The 27,149-nt window shown below is 44.8% G+C and overlaps 4 protein-coding genes across 22 annotated transcripts in view; 1 reads left to right on the top strand and 3 right to left on the bottom strand.

The window, feature by feature from the left end:
• Positions 1-3,962, bottom strand: part of KDM3B (lysine demethylase 3B) — a 75,863-nt gene extending 71,901 nt beyond the window's left edge. The window contains exon 1 of the mRNA XM_077911836.1: positions 3,832-3,962. Within this exon, the coding sequence (XP_077767962.1) occupies positions 3,832-3,846 (15 nt within the window). The 5' untranslated portion in view covers positions 3,847-3,962. The remainder of the gene's footprint in view (positions 1-3,831) is intronic.
• FAM53C (family with sequence similarity 53 member C) lies at positions 1,266-12,383 on the bottom strand. Of its 2 annotated transcripts, none has more exons than XM_077911855.1 (5): positions 12,066-12,383; positions 8,484-8,713; positions 8,036-8,093; positions 5,363-6,147; positions 1,266-4,336 (listed from the first exon to the last, which is right to left on the bottom strand). In XM_077911855.1, the coding sequence occupies exons 2-5, from the start codon at positions 8,559-8,561 to the stop codon at positions 4,079-4,081; spliced, it is 1,179 nt and encodes a 392-aa protein (XP_077767981.1). In that variant the 5' UTR covers positions 8,562-8,713; positions 12,066-12,383; the 3' UTR covers positions 1,266-4,078. The 2 variants fall into 2 exon arrangements, with proteins under 2 accessions (XP_077767981.1, XP_077767982.1); XM_077911856.1 differs by lacking the exon at positions 12,066-12,383 and adding an exon at positions 11,611-11,762.
• The window catches only part of CDC25C (cell division cycle 25C), a 37,400-nt gene continuing 21,277 nt past the window's right edge, over positions 11,027-27,149 (top strand). For 2 of the 17 annotated variants that reach the window (XM_077911850.1, XM_077911837.1), the window contains exons 1-6: positions 17,017-17,280; positions 18,223-18,428; positions 19,208-19,305; positions 19,992-20,037; positions 22,523-22,556; positions 22,672-22,761. In XM_077911850.1, the coding sequence (XP_077767976.1) occupies positions 18,235-18,428; positions 19,208-19,305; positions 19,992-20,037; positions 22,523-22,556; positions 22,672-22,761 (462 nt within the window). In that variant the 5' untranslated portion in view covers positions 17,017-17,280; positions 18,223-18,234. Of the gene's footprint in view, positions 11,137-11,587; positions 11,963-12,158; positions 12,388-12,511; positions 12,529-13,269; positions 13,352-16,459; positions 16,703-17,014; positions 17,382-17,990; positions 18,137-18,222; positions 18,429-19,207; positions 19,306-19,991; positions 20,038-22,522; positions 22,557-22,671; positions 22,762-27,149 lie in introns of those variants that run through there. The other 15 variants (XM_077911841.1, XM_077911839.1, XM_077911843.1 and 12 more) reach the window with 15 other exon arrangements.
• LOC144322171 (oocyte-specific histone RNA stem-loop-binding protein 2-like) lies at positions 12,652-16,920 on the bottom strand. Of its 2 annotated transcripts, none has more exons than XM_077911863.1 (6): positions 16,695-16,920; positions 15,457-15,552; positions 15,245-15,349; positions 14,191-14,343; positions 13,927-14,047; positions 12,652-13,043 (listed from the first exon to the last, which is right to left on the bottom strand). In XM_077911863.1, exons 1-6 carry the CDS (start codon positions 16,886-16,888, stop codon positions 12,915-12,917), a joined length of 798 nt encoding a protein of 265 aa, XP_077767989.1. In that variant the 5' UTR covers positions 16,889-16,920; the 3' UTR covers positions 12,652-12,914. The 2 variants fall into 2 exon arrangements, with proteins under 2 accessions (XP_077767989.1, XP_077767990.1); XM_077911864.1 differs by having other exon boundaries at positions 14,200-14,343; positions 16,547-16,821.

Raw genomic sequence — 27,149 nt, 5'->3', positions numbered from 1 at the left:
GACCCAACAATGAACAAAACCCTTGTCCTCATGGAGTTTACATTCTTTCCTATCCTACCAGGACTTGAGGAACAGAAGAGGAAATCTCACTTTGCTTCACAGAAAATAAACAGTAAAAATCTAACAACAGCAACAAAATGAAGGTAAAGGAAAAAAAGGAAAGTCATTTTAGATGGTTTAAACTTTATGCCTGCTTAAACAGTAGGTGAAATAAAACAGCAAGTTTTAAAGAAAGAAAAAACTCCTAACACTGAGCCCTCTTTAACCACATGCCAAAGCCCCATCCTCCTCAAAGCCCTTCCTTTGTTTTGGGGGCAGGTGGCAACCCCCACTCTTTCTGGAGTGTATTTTCATCCCCTAAAGGTTCCTGCTCTAGGTTATCAAGCCAATCCTGTCCTCCTGCACATTTCATGGGTATTCAATGATGAATGCCACAAATTTCAAGCAGGAAACTGGGACGGAGGCTAAGCAACTTGACTCTTCTTGTGCCTGGCAAGTCAGGACCCCAACTGGTAAAGAAAGGCTATGCCTTCGGGACAGAGGCTCCCGCCTGGATCTCTAAGCAAATCAGTTACACCCACACAAACTGGAAGAATGCGAACATAGGAAAAAGGGTGGAATAGCAACGTCTAACGAGAGTGAACCACACAGCTTCCCTGAACACAAACATCCCAAATTGAAGCATTATGGAAAATACCAACTTCTAGGGCAAAAGAGAAGCTCTGCTGTTAGGATAATTTTCCAAAAGCAGTATTTTTAGAATGGAGAAATTGCCGAGGTCTTTGGAATCTGAATTCTGATGACTAAATCTCCATCTCTCCAGGGTATAAGATGTGAAAACTCTTAAAAAAAGAAAAAGATTCCCAGTCAAGTCTCTCAGCCTTCTTTCCCCCACTTCCTAAAGCCCACAGACCAATCTAGACAAGTTCCTAACTGGACCATGAAACACTTCCCAGGGAGCTAGAATGTATAAATACTTGACTTCAACTTGCTGGAAGAATGACCAGAGGGAAGAGGAGATAGGTACCAGGGAAATAAAGACCAAATCAGACTGCCAGAAATAACCAAGGCCTTAACACAAGCCTGGGCCACAGGATATGACTGCAGTGGCTTCAAAGGGCCTAGGGACCAAGACACTGCCCTGGAAGGGGTGAAGGCCCAGCCATGCACTAGAGGAAAGAGCTGTTAGACTTAGATGGCCTTCTCCCTGCTTACTCCTTGCCTTTCTTTGTGGAGAAGGGAAGAAGACACTGTAGTACACAAGATTGCTTGGGAAAATGAATTATTCTAATAAAACTTTATTTTTTCAAACACAGCCACAGAGGCAGGACCTCATGTTTAACACACACAGACTTATGGATTTTTTTTTTTAATATAAAACAAAGTTTACGAAAAAATTTTTTTTCCACTTTTTGTATTTGTAATCCCATTAGCACAGGGACTTTGGCAGCAGGTGGGAGTGAAGGGCAGCTGGAGCTGCCACTGGGCAGTCACCGGGCACAGGAGGAGAGCACCAGCCTGGGAGTGGCTTCACTCACACACGCAGGAATACTCACCTACTGGTCAGCCACACCACACACACAACACAGATGCAGATGTCTACCCAGCGTCAACCACAGCCCTGTAAAGGTGTGCTCCACTCTGGGTAAGCCCAATAGGTGAAAATCCAAATAGTTAAAACAGCTAAAGTAGAGGGAGGTTGCTTGCTTTACAAAAGAAGCAATCACACAGGCTGCTTTTAAATGGTCAGCAGTCCAAAAGCATCGCAAAATAGCATTTGGCTTACACAGAACTGTTGGAACAGATCCACTGTGTAAAGCAAAATGAACCACTTCTTAAAAAGGCCTGTCCCAGGGTCATGGGCGCTTAGATTGGGAAGCAGGATGACAGTTTCAACTAATTTAACTTTCCAGATCTTACAGTGATAGAATTCAAATAGACTCTCTGTAGACCCTCTCCCCTAAGGATCGCACCCCTAGGGCTTTGGGGAAGCCAGGGTAGAGGCAGAATTACTGCCCTTACTTCTTCAGCTTGGAGCTTGCAGAGACCGCACTGGTCTTGCCAGTGGCCTACTGGAAGCTGGCATGGCCAATATGCAGCAGAGAGCCCAGGGATAAGGATGCCCCAGGAGAAAAAGAAGCTGGCATCAGGGAAATTATGGCCTAAAGAAGGAGAAGAGCCAAGGGAGGGATGAAACCAAGGATGGGCACCTCCTGGGCTCACAGATTCCCTGGATTCTCCAGAGAGCCTCTCTCAGGCCTCTACAGACCTGGGAGCTCACTGGTAATACATGGTAACGAGCAGAGGAGGAAAGCCCCGGAAGGGTAGAACCTCTAGAGCCAGAGGCTCAAGAAGAAATGGCCACCTCCTCTGGAGTGGAAGTGAGGAGACTGCAGGCTTGGTGACACTCCTATCTGACATGTGGGAAACCAAGAAAATGACAGGTTCAATTCCAGGAGGAAGAAAACATGTGGACTTTGGTCTTCTTCCCTAACATGAGGAACTGGATCCTAAGACACCCTGGAGGATCGATGAGAATGCCCTTCCTCCAATAAACAGGAAGGGCGGGTCCAATTCAGTTGTGCAGCGTCTAACCAAAGCTGGACAAAGCCTCACAAGCTACTTGGCAGCCACGTCAGTATGTATCTCCACTGGTGCCAGTCCTACCAAGGGTCCGGCAGCCATTAAACCCATCATTGCAGCCACCGGGACCTGCTGCCCCGGCTCAAGTTACGGGTGAGAAACAAACAAAAAGGAAATTCAACCCAACAACAACAACAAACTCCCAGCTGCTTCTCGTAGCCTTTGCTTTACACATCCTCAGCCAACCCTCACTGAGCCCCAACCTCACTGATGTCTCTCAGGTCCAATTAGAGGCAAATAAACATTTCCTGGCAGGAATGGAAGACAAGCAAACTGGTAAAAGCTGACATCCTCTTCCTCTTTCTCAAGCAAGTCAGAAAAGAGGTTAGACCTGGATCTTCTAACAACAGGTTTCCTAAAGTCTGCTTCCAAAGGGCAGTGCTGGGATGAGCTTACCCATGCTTACTTGACAAAGTAAGTCAACTTGACTGCCAATTCTGCTGCAGGTGGGCCTCAGGTGATAAGGACCAATACAGAGCCTCCCCTCCATGTTCTTGACCCTTGAAATTCAGACAGTGAGGGGGAAAATGTCCCATCAATAGAGAGGGAAAGAGAAAGATGGACCCCTCTAACTCTGCCTCAGTTGCCGACATGCACTTACATCTACTTAAGAGACAAAGGCTGTATATAGCCTAGGCAATCTGATGAGGAAAAAAGGCCAGCTCAGAATCAATGTAAAGAGCCTTCTCCAGTCCTAATATTAGATCTGTCTAGGGGAGGGGATGGGCCTAAGAAAAAGACCATTAGCTGAGGTCACAGCTCTTAAAGACCCTGCCATACCCCAAAAGAGAATCCTCTGCAGAGCCAGTGGTGCTTATGGATTATAAGCCTGGTTCCAGAGCTACTTAGAAAAAAAGAAAAACTTGGTGCTATCCTCTTGACTCCTTGAGTAAGCCTGCTGTCCTGTGAAAATTCAAGATCCTGGGGGTATCATGATGCTCTGCTGTTAAGGAGCAACTGCCTTCCTTCCCTAAGGCTACGCAAACACACCTTTCCCCAAGTATACTCCCATGCACACACACACTCTCACACAATTTCTCCGAGGAGGCTGAATGAACCCCCCACCCTGGCCAAATTCTAAGACACAAGTGCCCTTTGAAGCAAAGGGGCTAGTGAAATTCCCCGAGCTGGGGTCAGCAGACCCCTTCCTTCCCTGCCCACTGCTTTCTCGGTGGCAGGGATACTCACACTCAGGGCCGCCATGGGAAGGGTCTGCTCTGGGGCTGTCCCTCCCGCCACCAGCTCCGTTAATCTTGTCCCGGCCAGTCTCTTGGCATGGTCGAGCTTCCTGGAGCAAGAAGATTTCAGGCTGCCCTGAGTCGGAGCCCTCCACTCACCCCCATTCCCAGGCTGGGCCCCTGGCCTTGGGGCCTCGACACTTGTTAGTAGCCAGAGAGAGTCAGTCTGTGTGGCCCCAGGAAGTAGCCTCTCAGTTTTAGTTCTCCTCAATTAGATTCAAGTCCAGGTCCCCAAAGTCCTGCTGGCACAGTGTCCGCTTGCTCAGTGCCTGCCGCCCCCACCGCACGGCCCCCTCCTCCTCCTCTTCGCTTTCACTCAGCACCTGGGAGGAACCCCCAACGGGGCTGCAGGAAGCAGAGAGGTGCGGGGGGCTACAGGCCATGAACCACGGTGGAGAGATGCTGCTGCCTTCCCGGGCTGCTTCTTGGAGACAGAGACCTCCTGAGTATGGTTTCTGTCAAACAAACAACAAAGTTAAGAATGCAAAAAAAAAAAAAAAAAAAAAGATACCAACTTCCACAGAACCCTGGCCCAAGCTGGATTTCCAAGTGTCCTTCCTGGTTACCCTTGCAGGCAGGAGTTGTAGGCTTTAGGGTGAGGTATGTGAACTCCCAGATAACATTTGGAAATTTTTTAATTTTTCCAAATTCTTTGAGGAAATAGCTCATAATTTCTATCACATTCAAAATTAGGAGCTCATTTATAAGCTTCATGTGGGCAGAACATTTTCTGGATGTTTTACAATACTGTGAGTGCCTAGTCACAACCTGGTACATGGCAGGTATTCAGTAACATTTGCTGACTCGTTGGAGGAATGACACGATGAATAAGCAGGTAGATTCTCAAAGAGGTTTGTGACCCAGGAGACTAGAAGGAAGAATATGAAGAGTCGGCAAGTGCATACAACAGCCGTATTCACACTGGGAAGTCAAAATGTGTTTGCTGTACATGAATGATGCAGCAACCCATTCTGCGAAGCCCTCACAGACCCAGGGGAAGCTGTGAAGGGCAAGTGGCAAACGAGCCCTGAGGTCAAGAAGGGGCAGGGCACTAATGATGGGACTTGTATTGCTTATGCATCCTCAGAGTGCAAGGAAAGTGCCCTTGGCAGAACAATTGGGAATCCCTGTTGGAAGATTTAACATGGGTCTCATCTCAATTTCTTTAGAACCCCCAGGCGCAAGGAGTGACACAGGACATGAGACCTTGAGTACTAAATTGGGTATAGTCCTGGGCAACTAGGACGGTAAATCACCCTGGTGAAAGCTCAGTCAGTTAACGTTATACTCTTGATCTGAGCTCAGGCCTTGATCTTAGGGTCCTGAGTTCAAGCCCTGTGTTGCCTACTCAAACTTAAAAAAAAATTTTTTTTAAATTAGAAAGGAACCTGCCAGTTGTACATGGAGCTCGAGGATGGCTCTCCGTGAAAATGCAAGTCTCCCTCCTCCCAACCAAGCTTCCCTAGTTCTGCTGGTCCCACCTGATTCATCTTGTCAAAGTCCAAAGAAGGCCGCAGCCGCCGGGGGTCCTCCTCATGGCGCCGCTTGACTCCAGCTTTGCGGGCATCCAGATCACAGGGCTGTGAGCGGCTTCGGGGAAGATTGCGGAGGCCTCGAGGTCGCCAGGGCAGCTCTGGGGAGGATGCAGGGGAGCTCCGGGCAGAGGGCAAGAAGCGGCTTGCCTGAGGGCCCAGGCTGGGTGACAGGGAGAAGCGGCGCTGGGGTGGGCAAGGTGACAGGGACTCAGCATCACTCTCCCAGGAGCCACTTTGGGGGGAGGTGGCACAGGGTCGAGAGGAATCTTGGGCCAGAGCCAGGCTGAAGAAAGGGGGACTGTAGGGTCTGTGGGCTGGGGCACATTGAGAAGAGGCACTGGGAGCTTGGAGGAACCTGAGGCTGGAGACCCGCTTTGGGGGGCTCTGGTGAGGCACCTGCGGCCCACCCCCTCCACCACTGCCCCGGTGCTTGATGGGAGTCCACAGCTTGGAGGGGGCGGGCCGCCACACCGGCTGCCAGCGAGACAGGTCCACGGGCACTGAGAGTGAGCGGCAGTGCCTCTTGGATGGAGGGGCAGGGGGCACAGGAAGCTTCTCTGGGTCTGGGGGCTCAGGGCTTAGGACTTGGGAGAGGGGCTGCTCCTGTGGGGAACTTCCTGGGCTGGGTGGTCTGAGGTGCAGGCTCAAGCCTGAGGGGTGGTAGCTGAGGTTGAGGCTGTCCTGGAACTCAGCACAGGAACAGTGGGGCAGGCCCCTCCAGGAAGCACCTTCTGGAAAGCATTCATAGTAAAAACAGTATTAATGATAGCATTTTTTTTTTTTTAAGATTTCATTTATTCATGACAAACACAGAGAGATAGAGAGAGGCAGAGACACAGGCAGAGGGAGAAGCAGGCTCCCTGCGGGGAGTCTGATGCTGGACTTGATCCCGGGACCCCGGTATCACAACCTGAGCAGAAGGCAGATGCTCAACCGCTGAGTCACCCAGGCATACCCTTTTTTTTTTTTTTTTTTTAAGATTCATAGCTAGCTATTTTTAAGGGCTCACTATGTGCCACACAACGTAATGAACACTTTATGTGATGTTCCTCAAAAACTCATAAGGTAGGTACTATTATCCCCATTTCACAGATGACAGAGGTCCAGTAACTTATCCAAAGTCATATAGAAATGAAATGACCAGGGCACATAGATGGCTCAGTGGTTGAACGTTTGCCTTCAGCTCAGATCGTGATCCCGGGGTCCTGGATTGAGTCCCACATCGGGCTCCCTGCATGGAGCCCGCTTCTCCTCTGCCTGTGTCTCTGCCTCTGTGTGTCTCTCATGAATAAATAAAATCTTAAAAAAAAAAAAAAAAAAAGAAAAGAAAAGAAAAAAAGGAATGAAATGGTCAAAGGAAGATTCAAACTCAGGTTTGTCTGATGCTAAGGGTAGGGCTCTTCACCACTAGATGATACTGCCTTCATTCTGAGAAGCCAGCTGAAATTCAAAAGTGTCCTATATTGCCTGTCACTCCCTCTCAAAGGTAGATGAATTCAGAGAAGCAAATGCATGTGTGCCCTGCTCTTTCCTATCGCCACCTAACCCTACTCTGCTCCCCTACCCACTAACCCCTCAAGTTGGGAAAGCAGGCCCATGCTCTTCTTCCTTGGTCTCTCACCTTCCAAAATAGGAGTTAGGGCTGTCAAGGAGTAAGAGGTAATCAAGCATGTAAAAGATCATTTTTATTCCTCAAGAGTGTAAATAGGGTAGGGAAGGCCTTTGACAGTAGAACCTGTGATTGGGAGACCTTGAGACTATCCATGTTCCTTTGTGTCTGGCCACCCACAAAGAAATACTGAAATTAACACACTGACATGCAGAGATCTTCTAGCTCTATTATAGTTAAGTTAAAAAAAAATAAAAAAGCACAAATAATATATATAGTATGCAACCTTTTACAGAAATAAAAAAAACACACTTATGTTTGCTTCTATTTCTATTAAAAAACTCTAGTTGGATAGACAAAGTAATAACAAGAGCTGCTTTTAAGGAGGTGGTGGGAGATGGATGGAGAAAGGAAACTTTTCTCACTATAAACTTATTATTTCATATTTTTTTTTAATTTTTTTTTAATTTTTATTTATTTATGATAGTCACAGAGAGAGAGAGAGAGGCAGAGACACAGGCAGAGGGAGAAGCAGGCTCCATGCACCGGGAGCCTGATGTGGGATTTGATCCCGGGTCTCCAGGATCGCGCCCTGGGCCAAAGGCAGGCGCCAAACCGCTGCGCCACCCAGGGATCCCTAAACTTATTATTTCAAAAAAAAATTTTTTTATTTCAAAAATTTTGAACTACATGAGCATACTACTTATTTTTTTAAAAAATCAGATTATGGGAGGAGACAAAATATATAAACAAATAAATAAAATCAGATTATAAAAGTCCTATCAAGGCTTGAGTAAGAGCCAACTAAACAAGTAACTCCCATGCTGGGGTGGTAAAATGGAGGAGACAAGTGACAACCTTAGCAGGTAACCCCAGCAAGAAAGCCATGGAGGTAGGCTGGCTAGCCAGGGTCACTGGAAACCAGCGCAAGAAAAATGAGGATGGAGGTATGTACACGCGTGAGCGCATACGTGCACACACACGCGCACGCACACACACAGATGTCTTACCAGACACAAGCTGGAAGGGGTTCCCACAGCCGGAGAGGTCTGCATGATCAGGCAGGGGCTAAGGGAAAGATAACACCCATAATGAGTCAGGCTCAGGACACAGATTTCCAGGAAGCCCTCCACGGCTCACCCCTGGAGTCTATGGGTTATAGGGACGGGAGGAACTCCTAGTGATCTCTTCTCCTTGTCTTCCCAAAGTTAGTGAGTAAAATAATCCACATCTCCCAACATCTCAAACCCTTCTCCACCCCAGTTTTGGTGTCCCTTCTCTACCAGTGGAAAAGTACCTGCCCCCTTCCTTTTGGGCTGGGTTTGAGCCTTTACTGGGCTTTTCCAGTACAAGTACAATGACTCATATGACACAGGACATGGGTAGAGTAGTAGCAACAAACAGCCTCAGAAAAAAGGGGGAGGGGGTTGTAGAGAAGCAGGAAGACTGGTCTTTTACCAGACTGATGCTGAAGCGTGTGCATTTCAGCTCATCCAGAGTCTGTTTCTGTAGCTGCTCAGTGATCAGGGTTATCATGATTCTCCCCAGGATCTGACTTGCACACTTTGGAGCAAATGATGGATGTCTTCCCTGTCGTTCTTCCAGACCTCACTCGTGGGCCGTCTTCTGCCACTGCAGCACCATCCTAGCACCATTGGGACTTCCCTCTCCAGTCATGCCTGCTGAGTCTGCCAATTACAGAGGGACCAGCCCCAAGTGATATTAGAGATGTACCTGGCCCAAAGGTAGAAAATGCATGGCACACATACCACAGCATCCCTATGCCAGGCCTCTGGCAGACATCATTAATTGATCACAGCTCTTTCCTACTAAGCCTAAACACAGCCTTGGAAACATCCTGAACTTGACACTTTAGTTAACCAGTAAAACGAACTAGAGTAAGCAAGCAAGTTGAGACCTAATTGCCACCCCTAACCTGGTTCATGCTGGGCTTTGCCTACCCAGAGTACCAGCACCACTTAAAAAACAGCTCAAGTGAGAGAGGGATATCCAAATGGTTACTTTCATCCTGATTCCCCCAATACTTTATCTTCCAATCAGAAACAGAGAGGTAACCATTTCCCTAAACTACATTAAAAGGAACAGGGAACAGCAAGGAGAACTGGTTGTAGGAATGACTTTCTGCTTCAGGTCAATCAGAGTAAACAAGGTTTTATGTTCTCCCTAAGCTTCAGTGTTTGATATATTATTGTTTTCCAACAGATACTGTAAATATTCTCTCTAAAAGGGTTAAGAAGATAGAGAAATGGTACCAGGATTTTTCCAATTACATTTCAACTCTATACATGTTAAAAACACCAACTGTATGACTTCATTCAACTAAGTTTTTAGCCTGATCTTACTCAAAGACCATGGATTCAATTAATCAAGGCTCCTTCCCATGGTCAAGTTCAGTATAAGCAAACTAATTCCATCAGAGAACAGGCTTCAAGCCCACACAATTGCCTGAGGGGCCTTGCTCAATGGAGGAGGGGAGGATAACCTAGTGTTTCCATATGGTTCCGCCTATTCCCAGAAATGACCAGCAGGCAGACAGCTCATCAGAAGGTGTATGTAGCATTCTCCAGTAGATATAACAAACATTCAAGAAATCTACGTCTTGTGTTAATTTGCTGGGACAGTTCTGGGAAATCACTGGAGTTTTCTTGGCCTTAGTTAACCTACATGTAAAATGGGCAGAATAAATGTCTTAATCTGTCATGGGTACAATATAATGTGAAATATCAAAGTGTAAAAAGCATACCATCTAACCTGCACAAATCAGGAGTCCACATAGACTGTTTCTCAAACTCTCCTGTTTGTTGCTCTACACAGCCTAAGAATGCCACATGTGATAATATCATTAATCTGAAGAGGACAATTGGGTTTATCTATTTGGCTGGATGCCAACCTCCCTCACCTGAACACCCAGGGAAGCCCCAAACAGCTCTTCTGTGACCTTGGAGGTAGAGTACTTTCTACTTTTGCAAAAAGAGGGAATCATCTCTACCCCGTTCCACCTTGGAGAGAAGTAAGTAAAGAAAAGCAAAGAACTACGTGTTGATGTATCTGCAGTTTTTTGGAAGCTGTGGGAGAAATCAACCATCATTACAGTTAACTATCATTTTCATGCATAATTATTATTACCACCCTCAAAGAAGTTCTAGCTTCCTGAGAGCTCCCTTCAGCGGCTTCCCCTATGATCTTGTGGGAAAAGCTAAAGCTTATATCACATTGCTCTTGGTTTCTTAACTCTGCCCCCAAAAGATCAACTAGAGAGGGACCCTAACTGCAGGCTTTTACCCCAGAGATCCCAGGCCTCAGGCTCACCAGCCATGAAGAGCAGGGAGTGAAGCAAAGTCTTTCAAGCTTTTCATGAGGCATTTGGCCAAACAGCAAACTCCCAGCCCTCTCTGGGATCAAGTGAAGAGAGTGATTTTGTGTTTTTCTGCATTTTAATTGTTGGGATGTGGCCACACACGGCGGTAATTGGAACAATGCAACTACCACCACGCAACTGATACTCTCAGCCTGAGTTTCCTAAAACAGGCCAGGCTGAGAGGGGGAACAGAACGGAAGCCATAAGGAATCAAACCAGGACACAAAAGAAGGCAAACCAGCTCCGCGAGGGGCCTCCTCTTTCTCAGGCAGGCATAGAAAAAAGTGTAAGAAACCCTCTCTTGCCGCCTTCCTTCCCCTTCCATTTTGTGTATCTGAGGGGCAGAGACAGCCCTGAATGTTCACTAAACAAGTTAAAACTTCTCAGCTTAACAACTGGCACAGGGCTCAGCCCTTCACAGAGCAGCAGGCCGCTAGGCCCTCCCTACGACCCCACCAGGCCCAACTCTCAATCCAGGCTTTCCCTCCACCAACAGCCCCCTAAAATAAAGACTGGACCCCCACCCCATCTACTATTGGATGGTAGTAACCCCTGACGTTGGGGTTTCAGGGATGCTAAGGTTGTGCTGAAACCTGGAGAACCCAGGATCAAATCAAGCCAAGAGGGAGGAGAGTCACAAATCCCCTGGGGACCCTCCCCCCAGGTCCCAGCCCCACACCTCTGGGGGACACTAAAGAAAAACATGAGGGAGGCAGGGAGGTACATGAACAGGTAAGTGGGGAACTGACTGCTCTTCCTCCATATGGCTCTGGCGGGGATAGGGGTGACAAGTGGGGAGCACCCCTCCCCCCACCCCGATGAAGAAGCAAAAGGCTAGGCCCCCCTCCAGTCTTCAACCTCTCCCTCGGTTGCCCTGCCTGTCCCCGCGGGGTGGGGCATGGGGCGTCCGCTAGCCCCTAGGGGGGCACCAGGGCTCGCTCAGGGGGGCTGTCTTTCGCCTCTTCCCAATCAGCTTCCATCATCTGGCCGCGGGAAGCGAACTCAGGACGCAGGAGATGGAAAGGGTCTGGGACTTAGCACTCCGCCAACCCCTCCCCCACCGGGTCCCGTGCTCTCCCCGCGGAGGCGTCCAGAGAGGCCGTGCCGCGCGCGCCGCCGGGCTGGGGGAAGGGAAAGAGGGAAGGAGGGAGGGACAGTCGAGGTGCCCGCCCCGAGGCCCCAGCGCCACCTGCCCTCGCCACCTACCGCGGCTCCTCCAGCTCCCTGGGCCGCGGCCGGAGCAGCTCTGAGCGCTCCGTTCGCCCCACGGTGCCCTTAAAAGGCGCCGGCGCGAACCAACGGGCCCCGAAGGAGAGTGGGGGAATCGCTCTGGTTCGCAGAATCGCCCTGAACCGCCCGGGGAGGCTCGAACCCCGCGTCGCTTCTCTCCCAAAATCTTTTTTGGAAAGTGCTGTCGGGAATGAGCCAAGCTCTTTGATTTAGGGATGAAGGTGGCTTCTTCACTATCGAGTCACCCCCTCCAAAATATTGCTGAAGGTGGACGGACCCAGTTGGCGGCACAGCTCCAAACCCGCGGGGGAGACCGTGTCGGACGAAGGTAAACAAAGCGATTCTCCTCGCCCTCCATTCCAACATTGGCCCTAGTACGGCCCCCTACCCGGTTCGGGCCGCGTAACAGAAATAGCCAGAGTTGCTCTTACCTGCTCTCTCCTCCCGCCCTCTACGGGCACCTCTCAGAAGGAATCCCCCTTCCGCCAGCAGAGGACCGGCCCGCGGCGTGAAGACTTCTGGGAAATGTAGTCCAAGAGCCGATCAGGGCCTGCTCTGAGTCCCGGGAGCCCCTCTTCCAGCTGCCGGATACCCTCCAACCTTATAAACCCAGGACTTGTAACGGTTGCGGGGCCGTTCCCAATTGATTCTGTAATTAGCCCTCACCCAAAACACTTTGTAAAGCTGAAAAGGGCCCAGGGCTGCTCACTCCTCCTCCTTCCTCTACGCACCCCCACCCCCCAGCAGGATGAGGTAATGGGGTTGTGATTATGACATCATAGGCGGTTCAGTTGCTTGCGGGGGTGGGCGGGGGAGGGGGGGGGAGTATGGTGGTTACAGCTGGACCACTTTCCTTAAGACAGAAAGGGAGGGAGGAAGGAAACAGGCAGCTGGGTAAAAGATGTTGATAGCTTTGTATTTCCTCTTCAGGAAGAGGATGCCACCCTTTATTAAATTTCCACCACTACCATCACCTCCCACCTCAGCCAAAGTTTAAGTCTTTTTTGAGAAGCCTGAATGTAGACGTTAGTAGGGAGGAGGTTGGGGAACAGCAAAATGGTTACTGGCTCTTATGTAAATTTGAGGCTCAGCTATCAAAGAAGGTTTAGAAAAGCAGGCAGAAATGGAAAAAGAAGTTTTAAACAATGCTTTCGTGTTGTGATCTCTTTGTAGGGCAGTTTTAGATTTTTTTTTTTTTAATCCATTGGGAAGTAGCAGTAATGCAGGTAATCTTTACTGTTACACTTAGCAACACGTCCCTTGAAAGACATATGCTTTCTCTAAATATTTTGTGCCTCATTCAAATCTGGGACAGGTATGTAACTGTGATCAGCTAGAAAGTAGAACCAGTGGTGTTCTTCCTCATAGAGCCAGGGAAAGGAGTAGGCAGGAGGTACCAAGTCTGCAAACTGAAAAAGAAGAGTAGAGGCAGAGTGAGCTACTTATGAAGAAAATGGGGGTGGAAGGAAGATGCACTGCACATTTCCTTTCCTTGCACATTTCTCCTTGGCAAAAGAGGGGACAGGAGCCATGAAGTGGGGAGACCTAGTTTCCAATAATTGCTGTTGTGGAGCACTTATTATGTGCCAGGCACCGTGCTACATACTTTAATATGTATTCTTATTTTTTGCTTAGAATCATCAAATGAGACAAATCTCCCTATTTGACAGTTGAAATGGTTGGAGAGATGAAGTGATTGTCCATGTGGTGGACAAAGGTAATATTATAAAGCAGTCCTGAGGCTCTAAAGCCCTTGGTCTTCATTCCACTTGGTAATCCTTGTTTTTTTTTTTTTTTCTTTTCCTTTTTTTTTTTTTTATTGGTGTTCAATTTACTAACATACAGAATAACACCCAGTGCCCGTCACCCATTCACTCCCACCCCCTGCCCGTAATCCTTGTTTTTATTATCAACCATACTTTATTAAAGTTCAGTGACTGAGAATAAGAAGTAAAGTTAGCATTGGCTCATTTGCAAAATATTGAAATAAAAGGAGACATTAAAAAAGCCATATCAGGTTTCAAGGCCTCAATTCCAAGAAATATTGTACTCCTTTCATCAAGTATAAAATAACCCCCAATGCAGCCCAATTTCCCACCATTGTTAACTACAATTAAATGTCCTTATGCCACCTTTTTCTTAGATATTTTAATTCATGTCCTATTTTTTCTTGCTGCCCAATTTTTCTTCTTTTGTTTTTCGACTACTACCTTGAACCCCATCCTAATTGTTACCTTGTGGGCCAGACCCTACTCTAACCCTGCTCCAATGGGTTTTAGAAAAGGATACTACCTGGGCTCCCTTCTGGTCTTCATTCAGATTCACTGATGGTTCCAGGGCCTGGAACCAGTCATCCAGGAGGTCATCCGTAGGTGTGGAACCCATTGGCTCTAAGAGATGCTCCATTCCCTGGCTGGGAAAGTGGCAGAGTCAGAGGAATATGCACCTCTTTCAGACTATCCCTTTTCAGCCAGAAAAAGCTAAACCTCTGCAAAGTGAGGAGAGGTAGGGCTCAGTCCACCACTCCTAACAAGGAACCAAGAATAATACACACACCCCTCGGACCTCCTGCCTTTCGGGGGCTGGCTGGGGGGATCCCAGGAATGCAGGGCTCTTCTCCACTGCCTGATCTGGGCATCCCAGGAGCGGCGGCTGTACCTCCTCTTCTTGTTTGGTGTTTGAGGGTGAAGTCCTGGCTGTCGCTTTGCCCTGGCGATGGCAAATAAGTGTCAGACTCAGGCCAAAATAAAGGGGCACAGTGCATTGTTTATCACAGTGAATTCAGAGATTCATTAGGGATTTCCTGAGAGTAAGGTAAGACCAGTGTCCTCAATTCAATGGGAAAAAAATAAATCTTCAGATGGGATGAAGCACTGAACTTTCTAAATTTCTAATATTCTTCTGAGAAAGGTAATTTAGATAAACTCACTCCCCCAGAAGTCAAGATAGATATAAGATGGTATCTGACATCCCTTTAAAATACATACTACCAAAAATAATAAAATAAAATAAAATAAAATAAAATAAAATAAAATAAAATAAATAAAATAAAATAAAATAAAATAAAATAAAATACATACTGCCGGGCAGCTTGGGTGGCTCAGCGGTGTACCGCCACCTTCAGCTCAGGGAATGATCCTGGAGACCCGGGATCGAACCCACGTCGGGCTCCCTGCATGGAGCCTGCTTTTCTCTCTGCCTGTGTCTCTGCCTCTCTCTCTCTGTCTCTCTCATGAATAAATAAATAAAATATTAAAAAAAATAAAATACATACTACCCTTTAATACATTTTTGTGTGTATGCATGGAAACTTACATATAATTAGGTTGTAATTAGCGAAGTCAGCTGAAGGTATGAGGTAATGGTTAGAAAGAAAAAACTTCATAGCAAACATGAATAGAACTCTAAAAACTCTCAGGGCTCAAGTATGATTTGTTCCATTAAAAAAAATCTTGAAAATTTATTTTTGGGGCTACATTTTAGGAGAATTAGTTGTAGTAATGATAGAACTTTGTGAGAGCACTCAGATTCTAGTATCTTTCCGTCATCCTACATTGAAACAAACAGCTTGGCTGACACTTTTGTTGTGACCACCCACAACTGCACTCACTTGGGGACCTGCTGCAGGAAACACTGGTAACCAGGTGTGCGCTTGCCATAATCTATCTGTTTTTGCCGCCGCTGTAGAACAGTTTCATCTGTCTCTACCTCCCACCTGTGGGGGAATTATACAATGGCCCCATGAAGTATGATTAGGGTTATCAAAGCAGAAATCAATTCATCCCATACTCCTTTAACCCCCAGTCTGATTTTCAAACTCACCTGGAATGGCAGGGCTCTGTGCTGACGCCCACACTCACCATCTCAATCCCAGAGAATAAAGACTCTTCACATACTTTCTTTCTGGGGAAGCAGATTCTACAGATGAAAAGAGTATTAGGATAGTGTAGTCTGGCTGACTACACTGCACCACCACCAAGATGTGGACACCAGTAAAGGTTGTATGCCAGACTTAACTGTTTTTCAAAGACAAAGGTTTTTGTTTTGTTTTGTTTTGTTTTTCTGATTTGTTTCTCAGACTGGTCTGCAAGCCATCAGCATGAGTAGCCCCTGGGAGCCTTGAGAATTCCTAGGCCCCGCTCTCGACTTACTGAATCATAATTTTGGGGCGTGCATTTTAAAAAGCTTCTGGGCTATTTTGATCATTTTTTTTATTACAGAAATTTTCAAAAATACAGAGAAGAACACAGTATAATGTTTTGCTACTCAAAGTGTGGTCCCAGGACCAGCTGCACCAGCATCAGCATCAGCTGCAAGCTTATTAGAAGTGCAGAATCTTGGGCTCCAACCCAGACCTATTGAATCAGAACCTGCATTTTAACAAGATCCCCAGATGATTAGTATGCATTTTAAACTTTGAGAGTAATAATATAATGGATCGCCACTCACCCATCACGTAATACTCATGGCAAACCTTGTTTCATCTATACCCACCACTACTCCCACTGGATGATTCAAATCTTCAATATTAAGAATTATTGAAAAAAATATTGAGGGTCATCTGGCTTAGCTAAGTCCGAAATCCATGGGATTCTTGATCTTGGGATCCTGAGTTTGAGCCCCACATTGGGTGTAGAGATTACAAAAGTAAATAAACTTTGGGGGGGGGGGAAGGAATAATTCTTTAATATCACCTCATCAGTGTTCAAATTTCCATAAACGACCGGTTTGCGATCCTTTAGTCTGTAATAAGGATTACGCCAAGAGATGGTTCAATCCCCCCGCTTTCCTTCAAAAGATATTTCCTTTATCCTACATAACCTAGCTTCTAATAGATGCTGCGCTCTACAAGAACACAGAACAAGGAAAGCTCTTGCAAGGGGCCAGTGCTGCTCGACATAAGCACACACACCTGTCTTGGCTCAACATCTGCTACACCAGCGGAAAACGCTCCATCTCCGACCGAAGGCAAGCAAAACGGAGAGGAAAAGACCCACGTAACGACAGAAGAAAGAAGCAAGGAAAGAGAACCTTTTAAGACACCTTGCATCCAAACAAACCTCCTTAGGTAATATCCTAAAGAGTGATAATCGCTCTCGAAGTGCAGTTTAAATCTCCCGGGGTTGGAGGGGCACAGGAAAGGGAGCGCCCGAGCCCGCGGTGGCGATTGGCTGGAGGGAGAACCAATGGTGTGCCAGGCGTCCAGGGGGCGGGGCTTGCCCAGCTTGCTGGACGCTGGTGGGCCAATGGGCATCCTGCTCCGCCTACGGGGCGGGGCAAATTGTGCTCCTTCCAAAGCAAGCTCACGCCTGGTGACGTAGGGCCAAACGATTGGCTGTGGCGGTGGGGGCGTGCGCAGATTGGCTGGCGCAGCTTTGCGGGGAATGGGATAGGGTTACTGGGAAGGCGGAAGGTTTGAACAGCCAGGCCCTGGGACTCCGGACTCTTCCCCGGAGGCCGCCACTTTGGTCGTTTCCTGGGAGAAGCGCAAAGCCCGACTCCAGCCTCTTTTGTCTAGAAGCAGAATTGTAGGCTGGTGAATTCACTCCTTTCCTCAGGTTTCTTTTAATTCTGCTCAAGTGTTCGCTTGTGATTGATCTCCCAGGTGCGTTTGTCCTGAAGGTGAATCTCAGGGTCCAACCTGAGGTAAGCTCGGAGCTGTCTCCGCCGGGATCACGGAGACCCCAGCGTCCCCTTGGGCTCGGGGCGCCACAAACAGAACTCCAGGGGACCTAATGGTCTTTGTCGTGAGTGAAGAAACCTAAATTCCTTCCTTTCACGAGTCACGAGCTGTGTGGGCCCCGAACTAGTGAAAGCCCTCTTTCATTCCTTTTTTAACGTCTTGGTTTTGGGGCGCCTGGCTAGGTCAGTCGATGGAACGTGGGACTGTTGATCCTGAGGTCGTGAGTTCGAGCCCTACCTTGGGTTGTAGGCCTTACTTTAAAAGAGGGGGGAGGGACGCCTGGGTGGCTCCGTGGTTGAGCGTCTGCCTTCGGTCCAGGGCGTGGTACTGGAGTCCTGGGATCGAGTCCCGCATCGGGCTCCGTGAAGGGAGCCTGCTTCCCCTCTCTCTGCCTGTGTCTCTGCCTCTCTCTCTGTGTGTCTCATGAATAAATAAATAAAATCTTTTTTAAAAATTAAAAAAAAATAAAAGAGGGCGGAGGTGAGTGGCTCCGTGGTTCAGCATCTGCCTTCGGCTCGGGTCCTGGCCCAGTGGTTCTGCGATCCAGACCCGCATCGGGCTCCCCGCAGGGAGCCTGCTTCTCCCTCTGCCTTGCCTCTGTGTCTCTCATGAATAAATGAATAAATAAGTATTTTTTTAATGGAAAAAAGTATTTTTTTCTTTTTTTTAATGATTTTTAAAAGTTCAGGCTCCAAGGAAAAGGGCAAGCCGCTTGGGGTGCGTTTGATTTCACCTTCAGGTGGAGCTATGTGATTTATCACTTGAGATGCCCCTCCTCCACTGCGAACCACTCGGCCTGTGCTGGGAAGGGTGTAGAAGGTGTGAAAACTGGACAGTCTGTGGGGTACCTATGTAGGTGACTTTCACCTCCTAGCTAATTTTTATTATTATTTTTCCCCCCTTAGGATTGAGAGGCCATGTCTGCAGAATTCATTTCATCCATAGGACAGGAAGGATGCCCCGGCTCAGGACCCAGTTTTAGATCCAGTCAGAGGAAGATGTTAAACCTGCTCCTGGAGAGAGAGACTTCCTTTACCACCTGCCCAGACCTCCCTAGAACTCCAGTGAACAAACACTTTGGTGATTCTGCCAACCTAAGCATTTTGTCTGGGTAAATTCATCTTTTCACACCTTATCGACTTTGCTTTTCTGAACAGTCTTTGTTTTTTTGTTTTGTTTTGTTTTGTTGTTTTTTTTTTAATTAACCCAGCTCGAAGATCAGGGGTGAAATTTTAAACCCTGCCCTTAACTAATTGTGTGACTCTTGAATCTCAGGTTTCTTTTCTATGACATAGAAATAATCTCTTCCTATCTTACTAGGATCTTGTGAGAATCAAATGATCTGATGTCTGGGAGAAGTTTTTGAAAACTCTATATTGCATTATATGAGTTGGTTGTTTTATTAATATTTATACTAGTGTTATTGTATTTTAAATTCTGGTCATGCCATGCTCTGACGCTTCAGCTAGCAAACAAACTCGGAGAGCTATAAATCTGAGAAGTACTAGAGACTCCAAAGAGAAATCAAATAAATCTGTGTGCTCACAGTGCACTGGGCAGAAGATGTGGGGTCAAGGCCAACTTCAGCCAATAATATTGGTTCTCAATTAAGAAAAAAATTACTTGTCTCAGTATGTTGGTGAGGAGGAAATGGTGAATTATTGGAGTAGAGGAAAGTGGGAGATTTTTCTCAGCCTACTCTGAAATATTTACAAAAGGCAGCTAGATTTATTTGGACATTGTTCACATTGTGTGAATGACTATGGAGGGGTGCTTCAAATTGAGAGGATAATGTGATCTTTGCCTCTTTTTAAAATTTTTTTTTGATCTTTGCCTTTTAAGGATATTACAATCTAATAGGAATCTTGATGTATTGTTATGTCTCAATAGAGGAACCCCCAAATGTTGCCTTGATCTTTCGAATCTTAGCAGTAGCGGAGAGATATCTGCCAATCAACTTACCACTTCTGCAGACCTTGATGAAACTGGTAAGGGGAAGGGAGGTAAAAGCCTCAAGGGAAAGAACAACTTTTAAGGGAGATAACAGAGTAGTTGGATAGAGATGAAAGGTGCTAAAAGTCGGTAGAGTTCCCTGAAGTTGGAATTCTGTGAGTACCTAGTGGTGGATTTTTGAGAATGATAAGCCAAGAAGAGAAATGTAATATCATTAATAGGAGTTACTTTGCATTTGAAAAATTTAACAGGAAGGAATTTTTTGTTGATTGGTGGTGGGAATGAAAGTAGTAGTTAAAATGAGACGTTTCATGTCCTAGTCTAGTCTTAAGAAAGGCAAAGAAGTAAACATAAATAATTGTTAACTAAACCTTCTGTTTTTGTAGGGTCTGATCTCAAAAGGAGTAATTAGTCAACCATTTTAGTATTTGTTCTACTTTTAGATTTTCTGAGTGATAAGCATTATTTTCTACTCATGAAAAAAAAACCTCTTTTGGTTAGGGTAGGGCACTGTTTCCCAACATTTTTTTTTTCTTTGTGACACATGTAAATTCTTAAGTTACCATGAACTTGTACCTTGTACCATAAACTTAGTACCTATCAAGAGACTTTGTGTTCATAACATCAGCTTTTGAAATTAATATGGCTTACTGGTAATGAAGATAACCAGAAGAAAAGACAGGATGCATGGACAAGAATAACTCTTCATATTTGATTACAGGTCACTTGGATTCTAAAGGACCTCAGGAAATACGTTTAGTTGGGATGTAAGTTCTTTTACTAAATGAACCCCTTGCTAAAGCCTTTTTAGCAGTGGCACAGGGTTTTTATACTATGCAGACTCTGGAACCTTTTGCTTTGAGTGTAAGTGGGCTTGAAGGCCTGGATCCTTCCCTTGAAAGGTCTTTTAAATTTCCTGGATCTAAATAATTCATTTTAACCATTATATACAATCCATATTATTTTTAAAAATGAAAGAAAATGGTAAATTGTATTTAGGCATCAGCTCTTACCTGCATGTGAATAGTGCTATGTTAGAGCACTTAGGTTCCAGTGGCTTACTATGTCACCACCAGCTATGACTCCGAAGAGTTTCTTTAACTTCACTGGACCTCAGTTTCTTTATTTGTAATGCATAACAATGGAGATAATACTAATAGTACTTCTCATAACTGCTCTTCTAAGGATGAAAGTTAGTACATCCCAAGCATTTTATAATGTTTAGTACTATTATTCACAGCATGGGGAATTTTTTTCTTTTTTTTTTAGCATGGGGATTTTTTGTTGGAGATCCAAATGTTCAACTGGGGAATCCTTAAGAAATGAAAAGTAATTTTAATTCAACTTCTTAACTACCTGGGCTTATTTGTAAAGTTTACATTTGACTGTTTTATTTATTTATTTTTTTTAAGATTTTATTTATTTATTCAAGAGAGACATACAGACAGGCAGAGACACAGGCAGAGGGAGAAGCAGGCTAAACTACTGAGCCACCCAGGCTGTCCTGTTTTAATCTTTTTAGAACTTTATCCTTCCATGTGTAGGTGAATTGGGTGCCACTATAGTGCACTAGTGGAAGCATTCCATGACTTTTAAATTATTTATTTATTTATTTATTTAATTTTATTTTTTATTTTTTATTTTTTTTTAAAGATTTTATCTTTAGGGCCAGCCCGGGTGGCTCAGCGGTTTAGCACTGCCTTCAGCCCAGGGCCTGATCCTGGAGACCCAGGATCTAGTCCATGTCAGGCTCCCTGCATGGAACCTGCTTCTCCCTCTACCTGTCTCTCTTTCTCTATATCTCTCATGAATAAATAAATAAAATCTTTTTTAAAAAAATAAAGATTTTATCTTTAAAATTTATTTATTTATTATTTTTTATAAGATTTATTTATTTATTCATGAGAAATATAGGCTGAGAGAGAGGCAGAGACACAGGCAGAGGGAGAAGCAGGCTCCTCACAGGGAGCCCAATGTGGGACTCGATCCTGGATCCAAGGATCATGACCTGAGCCAAAGGCAGGTGCCCAACTGCTGAGCCACCCAGGCATCCCAAAAATTTTTTTTATTATTTTTTTAAAGATGTTATTTATTTATTCATGAGAGATACAACAAGAGACAGAGACATAGGCCGAGATCATGGGACTTGATCCCAGGACCCCAGGATCATGACCTGAGCCAAAGGCAGATGCTTGAGTGGCTGAGTCTGCCTTTGACTTAAGGTGTGATCCCAGAATCCAGGATAGAGTCCCACATTGGGCTCCCTGCGAGCAGCCTGCTTCTCCCTCTGCCTATGTCTCTGCCTCTTTCTCTGTGTCTCTCATGAATAAATAAATAAATTTTTTTAAAAAAAGATTTTGTTTACTTATTCATGAGAGAGACAGAGAGGCAGAGAGGAGAAGCAGGCTCCATGCAAAGAGCGAGCTCAATATGGGACTCAATCCCGGGACTCCAGGATCACATCCTGAGCTGAAGGCAGATGCTCAACCGCTGAGCCACCCAACGGTTCAAAACATTTTTTTTATATTTAAGGCATCTCTACATCTAACGTGGGGCTTGAACTCAGAATTCCGAGATCAAGAGTTACATGCTCTAGTGACAGCCAGCCAGGTACCCCTCCATGACTATTTTTAATAGTACATGTGAAAGTTTCATTTTGGATTGCTTGTAGTTTCTTTGGCTTGTTTAAAATGTCCTAGTCCATGTAGACTGGATAAAATCCTGGCAGAAAGGATAGTATTTCATAAAAAATAAATATTAGGGGATCCCTGGGTGGCTCAGCGGTTTAATGCCTGCCTTTGGTCCAGGGTGCGATCCTGGAGTCCCTGGATCAAGTCCTGCGTCAGGCTCCCGGCATGGAGCCTGCTTCTCCTTCCTCCTGTGTCTCTGCCTCTCTCTCTCTCTCTCTCTGTCTATCATAAATAAATAAATCTTTAAAAAAAAATTAGCTCCCAGTAGCCAATGCTGAAAAATTAGTCAATTGTGACTGTAAGATGTAGAATAAACTCATCATCTTTGACGCATATCTGTTTGTATGATTATGCATGTGAAATGAGTGCCTTATTCCCAGGATGTCACTCAACATTTTCATACTTAACACAGAAGTAGAGACACATTGTTACTGAAAGAGACCCATCGACTAGGTATAGGGTTCCCAGCATGGAAAAAAGGAAAACTTGGGATGCCTCAAGCCACTGACGAATAACTGAATAGTATTTGGTGTTAACTGCACAGCTTTTTTTTGGTCTACAGGAGTCATCACCAGCACCTTATAAAATGCAGCCCAGTGAGTAGCACCTCTTTCTTGGGTTTGGGTTTGTTTCTCAGTTGGGAGACAGAAGCTTTCCAGCTTATCTGTGGCTCTTGGATGCTGGATTTTCTCAGAAAACATTCTCTTGTAGGCACAACTGTTTTGTAGCACTCCAAATGCTTTGGATCATGGCAAGAGAAAGAAAGATGCAATATGTCGCTCATCCGCAAAGAAAGAAAATGTGAGTGTTAAACGGGAAACCTATATACATTAGCACTTTTCTTGCTGTGAGGGCAGCAACTCATCAGTATCATTATGAGAGCCTAGGACCCTATGTGTCAAGTGCTGCAAACAAGCAAACTGCAACACTATAGACAAAAAATTCTTTATGGTTTGTTTTTTCAGGACTTGACCCTAGAACATAAACTTAGCTGCAAGTCTTCCACAGCGGGTCATCATTATTACTCCATGTTCAGTTGATTGATTTAAGGACAAAAATCTCTGTTACTGTAGTTTGGGAATTTAGAACTATTTTCTTTAAACAGATAAAGGTAATGTATATAAGTTGTTCACATACTCTTTGAATGGCTTCATGCATAGGTCTTCTTTATTTTTATTTCTCCCTTAGTCCAACTTATTAGCCCATATTCTGAGAAAGCCATGGGCCTTTTTGTGTGAGCCTCAGGCCTTCTATCAGTTCTTTTTTTTTTTTTTAAGATTTGTTTATTTTATTTTATTTTTTTTAAGATTTTATTTATTTATTCAAGAGAGACACAGGGAGAGAGAGGCAGAGACACAGGCAGAAGGAGAAGGAGGCTCCATGCAGGGAGCCCGACGTGGGACTCAATCCTGGGTCTCCAGGATCAGGTCCTGGGCTGAAGGCGGCGCTAAACCACTGAGCCACCCGGTTGCCCAAGATTTGTTTAATTTTTTTTATTTTTTATTTTTTTTTAAAGAAAGTTATTTTCTTTTTTTTTTTTTAATTAATTATTTATTTATTTATGATAGTCACAGAGAGAGAGAAAGGCAGAGGGACAAGCAGGCTCCATGCACCAGGAGCCAGACGCGGGACTGGATGCCCGGTCTCCGGGATCGCTCCCTGGGCCAAAGGCAGGCGCTAAACCGCTGCGCCACCTAGGGATCCCCAGATTTGTTTATTTTTAAAAAGATTTTATTTATTTGAGAGAGAGAGAGTGAGAGACAGCATGAGCCAGGGAAGAAGCTAAGAGAGGGAGAAGCAGACTCCCCGCTGAGCAGGGAGAACAACATGGGGCTTGAACCCAGGATCCTGGGATCATGACCTGAGTTGAAGGCAGATGCTTAACCAACTGAGCCACCCAGGTGCCCATATTTATTTATTTGACAGAGAGAGAGCACACCTGAGCGAGTACAAGGGAAGGGGCAGAGGGAGAGGGACAGAATCCACAAGCTGACTCCTGCTGAGTACAGAGCCTGAGGCAGGGTTGATCCCATGACCCTGAGATCTTGACCTGAGCTGAAACCTAGAGTCAGATGTTTACCCACTGAGTTACCCAGGTGCCCTCCCCACCATCAGTTCTAAGTTTAACTGGGCTCTACAGCATTACCTAATCACCAAGATAATTGTCTAAATAATCCCTTCAACTAGCCATCTTTTTCTTTTCCCTGCTTCCCATCCTTTCCCTCATGTCAATGTATATAAAAGATAGCTGCTGTTCTTTCCTCACATTGACTAAGTTATACCCATGTTTTTGACTGTTCTACTCCGCTTTTTCTAGATGATTTGATACTGTCCTTATGATGACTTTTTAAAAATCTCACCATCCCCTCCCTGCTCAGGCTCCCCTCTTCTCCCTTCCTTTGGCTTGTGATTGTAAAATTAGTATCCTCCAAAGCAAATCTAAATATCATACGTCAAATTCAAACCATAATTTGTATCATCAGGATATAGGATCAACTTTGATTACTCTCAATGTGTTTTGTGAGGGTTATTCATGGCTTCTCCTGATGAAATGTGTTTGGCAGGGCTTGCTGACACTTGTCTTCCTCCAGACAAAGTAGTTCTTCTTGTGCAGGAGAACAACACTTTGAAGTCCTTGGGGTGGGCACCCAGGAGCCTTAAGTTTCGAAAGACACCAGGGGAGCCTTACATGTCTCCGCTTTCTCTCCCAGTGAGTCACTGAACATCCTCATCAAGGGTCTGCTAAGGTGTTGTGGATTATAGGATGGCAGATCGCATTTACAACCCTTTGAATTTTTCTAGGCTTGCTTGGGTGAGAAAAGGGGTTGGAGAAATAACTCTAGAAAAGGGAGGAGACACATCTTCTGATCTTTTTATTTAAATTTAAGGAGGAAAAAAAATTTTTAGGCCTTTTACATATTTTCTTTTATTCTTCATGTAGCTCCCTCCCCTCCCATTTTTTTTTTAAGATTTTATTTATTTATCCATGAGAGACACTGAGAGAGAGACAGAGAGGGAGAAGCAGGCTCTTTGCAGGGAGCCCAATGTGGGACTCGATTCCTGGACTTAGGATCACGACCTGAGCCAAAGGCAGATGCTCAATCGCTGAGCCACCCAGGCATCCCCCTCCCCAATTTTAAAAGTACTTTGTGCCCATTGTGAAAATGGTTTAAAAATATAAGAGTATAAAAAAGAAAATAGCTACCTCCTAGAGGGAAAACTGCTGTTAACATTTTACTTCGTTTCTTTACAATCTTTTGGTATAGTTTTCCAAAGTCATATTACGTATATATAACTTTGTATCCCATTTTTTAGAGTTAATATTGAAATTCCTAGTAAACGTTATTTTTTCATAGATGCTTTTACTCTAACAAATGGACCATAATATATGTACTTCCCTATTTTTGGTCACTTAGTGGTGTCGATATTTTGCTTTTACAAGTAACGTTATTATGTAAGTTCTTGAGCATCAATCCTTACCTATATTTCAAAATATTTTCTCTAGGATTAGTACCAAGAATTATAATTAGGAGGTTAAAGCATATATTTTTAAGATTTTTGATATATATATGGCCAGATTCCTTTCCCAAAAAGTTGTGAGAATTTACATATTTGTTAACAATCTATAGGTCTTTGGATAAATGATCTGTTTTTATTTTTTATTTTTTAAAGATTTTATTTTATTTATTCATGAGAGACAGAGAGAGAGAGGCAGAGAGAGAGGCAGAAACACAGGCAGAAGGAGAATCAGGCTCCATGCAGGGAGCCTGATGTGGGACTCTATCCTGGGTCTCCAGGATCACGCCCTGGGCTGCAGGCAGCGCTAAACCGCTGCGCCACCGGGGCTGCCCTAAATGTTTTTATTATTTTAACTGCTAATTAGATTGGTAAAATGTTTTATTTTATGTTAAAAACAATTAGTAGTAATTTCATGTGAATATTAGCCATGTACATTTCCCCTTGTAAATGACTGTGTTTCCTTTGTCCCTTTAGCTACTGGAGTCTTAAGTTCCCCAGGCACTTAACTTGCTTTTATTTATTTATTTTTTTTTTTTAAAGATTTTATTTATTTATTCATGATAGTCACACAGAGAGAGACAGAGAGGCAGAGACACAGGCAGAGGGAGAAGCAGGCTCCATGCACCGGGAGCCCGATGTGGGATTCGATCCGGGGTCTCCAGGATCACGCCCCGGGCCAAAGGCAGGCGCCAAACCGCTGCGCCACCCAGGGATCCCTTAACTTGCTTTTAATAGACAGTGGATTCAAGATACTCCAGAGATTTAGAGTCTAATCTCAATCCTAAGGAAAAGTCATTTTAACGCGGCCCATCCTACATAGATTGACTGTGTTTTAGGTTTTTTGTTTGTTTTCTTGTTTTTTTTTGTTTGTTTGTTTATTGGAGTTCAATTTGTCATCATATAGCATAACACCCAGTGCTCATCCCAACAAGTGCCCCCCTCAGTGCCTGTCACCCAGTCACCCCAACCCCCTAGGTTTTTTATTTCTTGGAGATAAAGAAGACTTGGAGCATGGTAAATTATTGGATAGTCTCCTCTATGTGTGTGTATCTTTTAATGTGGTAAAGTATACATAACATAAAATTTGCCATTTTAACCAATTTTAAATGTACAATCCAGCAACATTAAATACATTCATAATGTTGTGCACCCATCACCACTGTTCATTTCCAGGTTTTTTTTTTCATCATTTAGAATAGAAAGTCTCTACTCATTAAAAAATAACTCCCCCATTTCTCCCTGCCTTCCACCCCTGGTGACCTCTAGTCTGTTTTCTGTCTATGAATTTTACTAGTCTAGGTACTTCATGATGTGGAGTCATAAATTATATGTCCTTTTGTCTCTGAATTATGTCACTTAGTACAATGTCTTTAAGATTCATTTTTGTTGTAGCATGTTTCAGAATTTCATTCCTTTTTATGGCTGAATAATAGCCCATGGTCTGTCTATACCACATTCCTTTTATCTATTAATTTGTTAGTTGGACATTTGGGTTGTTTCAACCTTTTTCATTGTGAATAATGAATATTGGTGTACAAATATCTGTTCAAATCTTTGCTTTCAATTCTTTGGAGTATATACCCAGAAATGGAATTAGTGGATCATATGACAATTCTATATTTAATTTGAGGGGAAAACACTCTACTGTTATCCATAGCAGCTGCACCATT

The sequence above is a fragment of the Canis aureus genome, chromosome 10 (assembly GCF_053574225.1).
Source record: "Canis aureus isolate CA01 chromosome 10, VMU_Caureus_v.1.0, whole genome shotgun sequence".
NCBI lineage: Eukaryota > Metazoa > Chordata > Mammalia > Carnivora > Canidae > Canis > Canis aureus.
Note: the sequence above shows the minus strand (reverse complement) of the source record. Positions and strands in the feature narration are given on the sequence as shown.

Bases quoted from the DNA above. Each gene is read 5' to 3' on its own strand.
- FAM53C (XM_077911855.1), bottom strand. From the start codon at position 8,561: ATGATAACCCTGATCACTGAGCAGCTACAGAAACAGACTCTGGATGAG. The intron at 8,094-8,483 runs GTAAAAGACCAG...TCTTTCCCTTAG, and splicing joins CACGCTTCAGCATCAGTCTG to CCCCTGCCTGATCATGCAGA. The intron at 6,148-8,035 runs GTAAGACATCTG...AATGCTTTCCAG, and splicing joins CCCCTTCCAGCTTGTGTCTG to AAGGTGCTTCCTGGAGGGGC.
- LOC144322171 (XM_077911863.1), bottom strand. From the start codon at position 16,888: ATGCCCATTGGCCCACCAGCGTCCAGCAAGCTGGGCAAGCCCCGCCCC. The intron at 14,344-15,244 runs GTGAGTGCAGTT...TGCCATCGCCAG, and splicing joins TTCCTGCAGCAGGTCCCCAA to GGCAAAGCGACAGCCAGGAC. The intron at 13,044-13,926 runs GTAGTATCCTTT...CTTCTTTTTCAG, and splicing joins AAGACCAGAAGGGAGCCCAG to TTTGCAGACTTGGTACCTCC.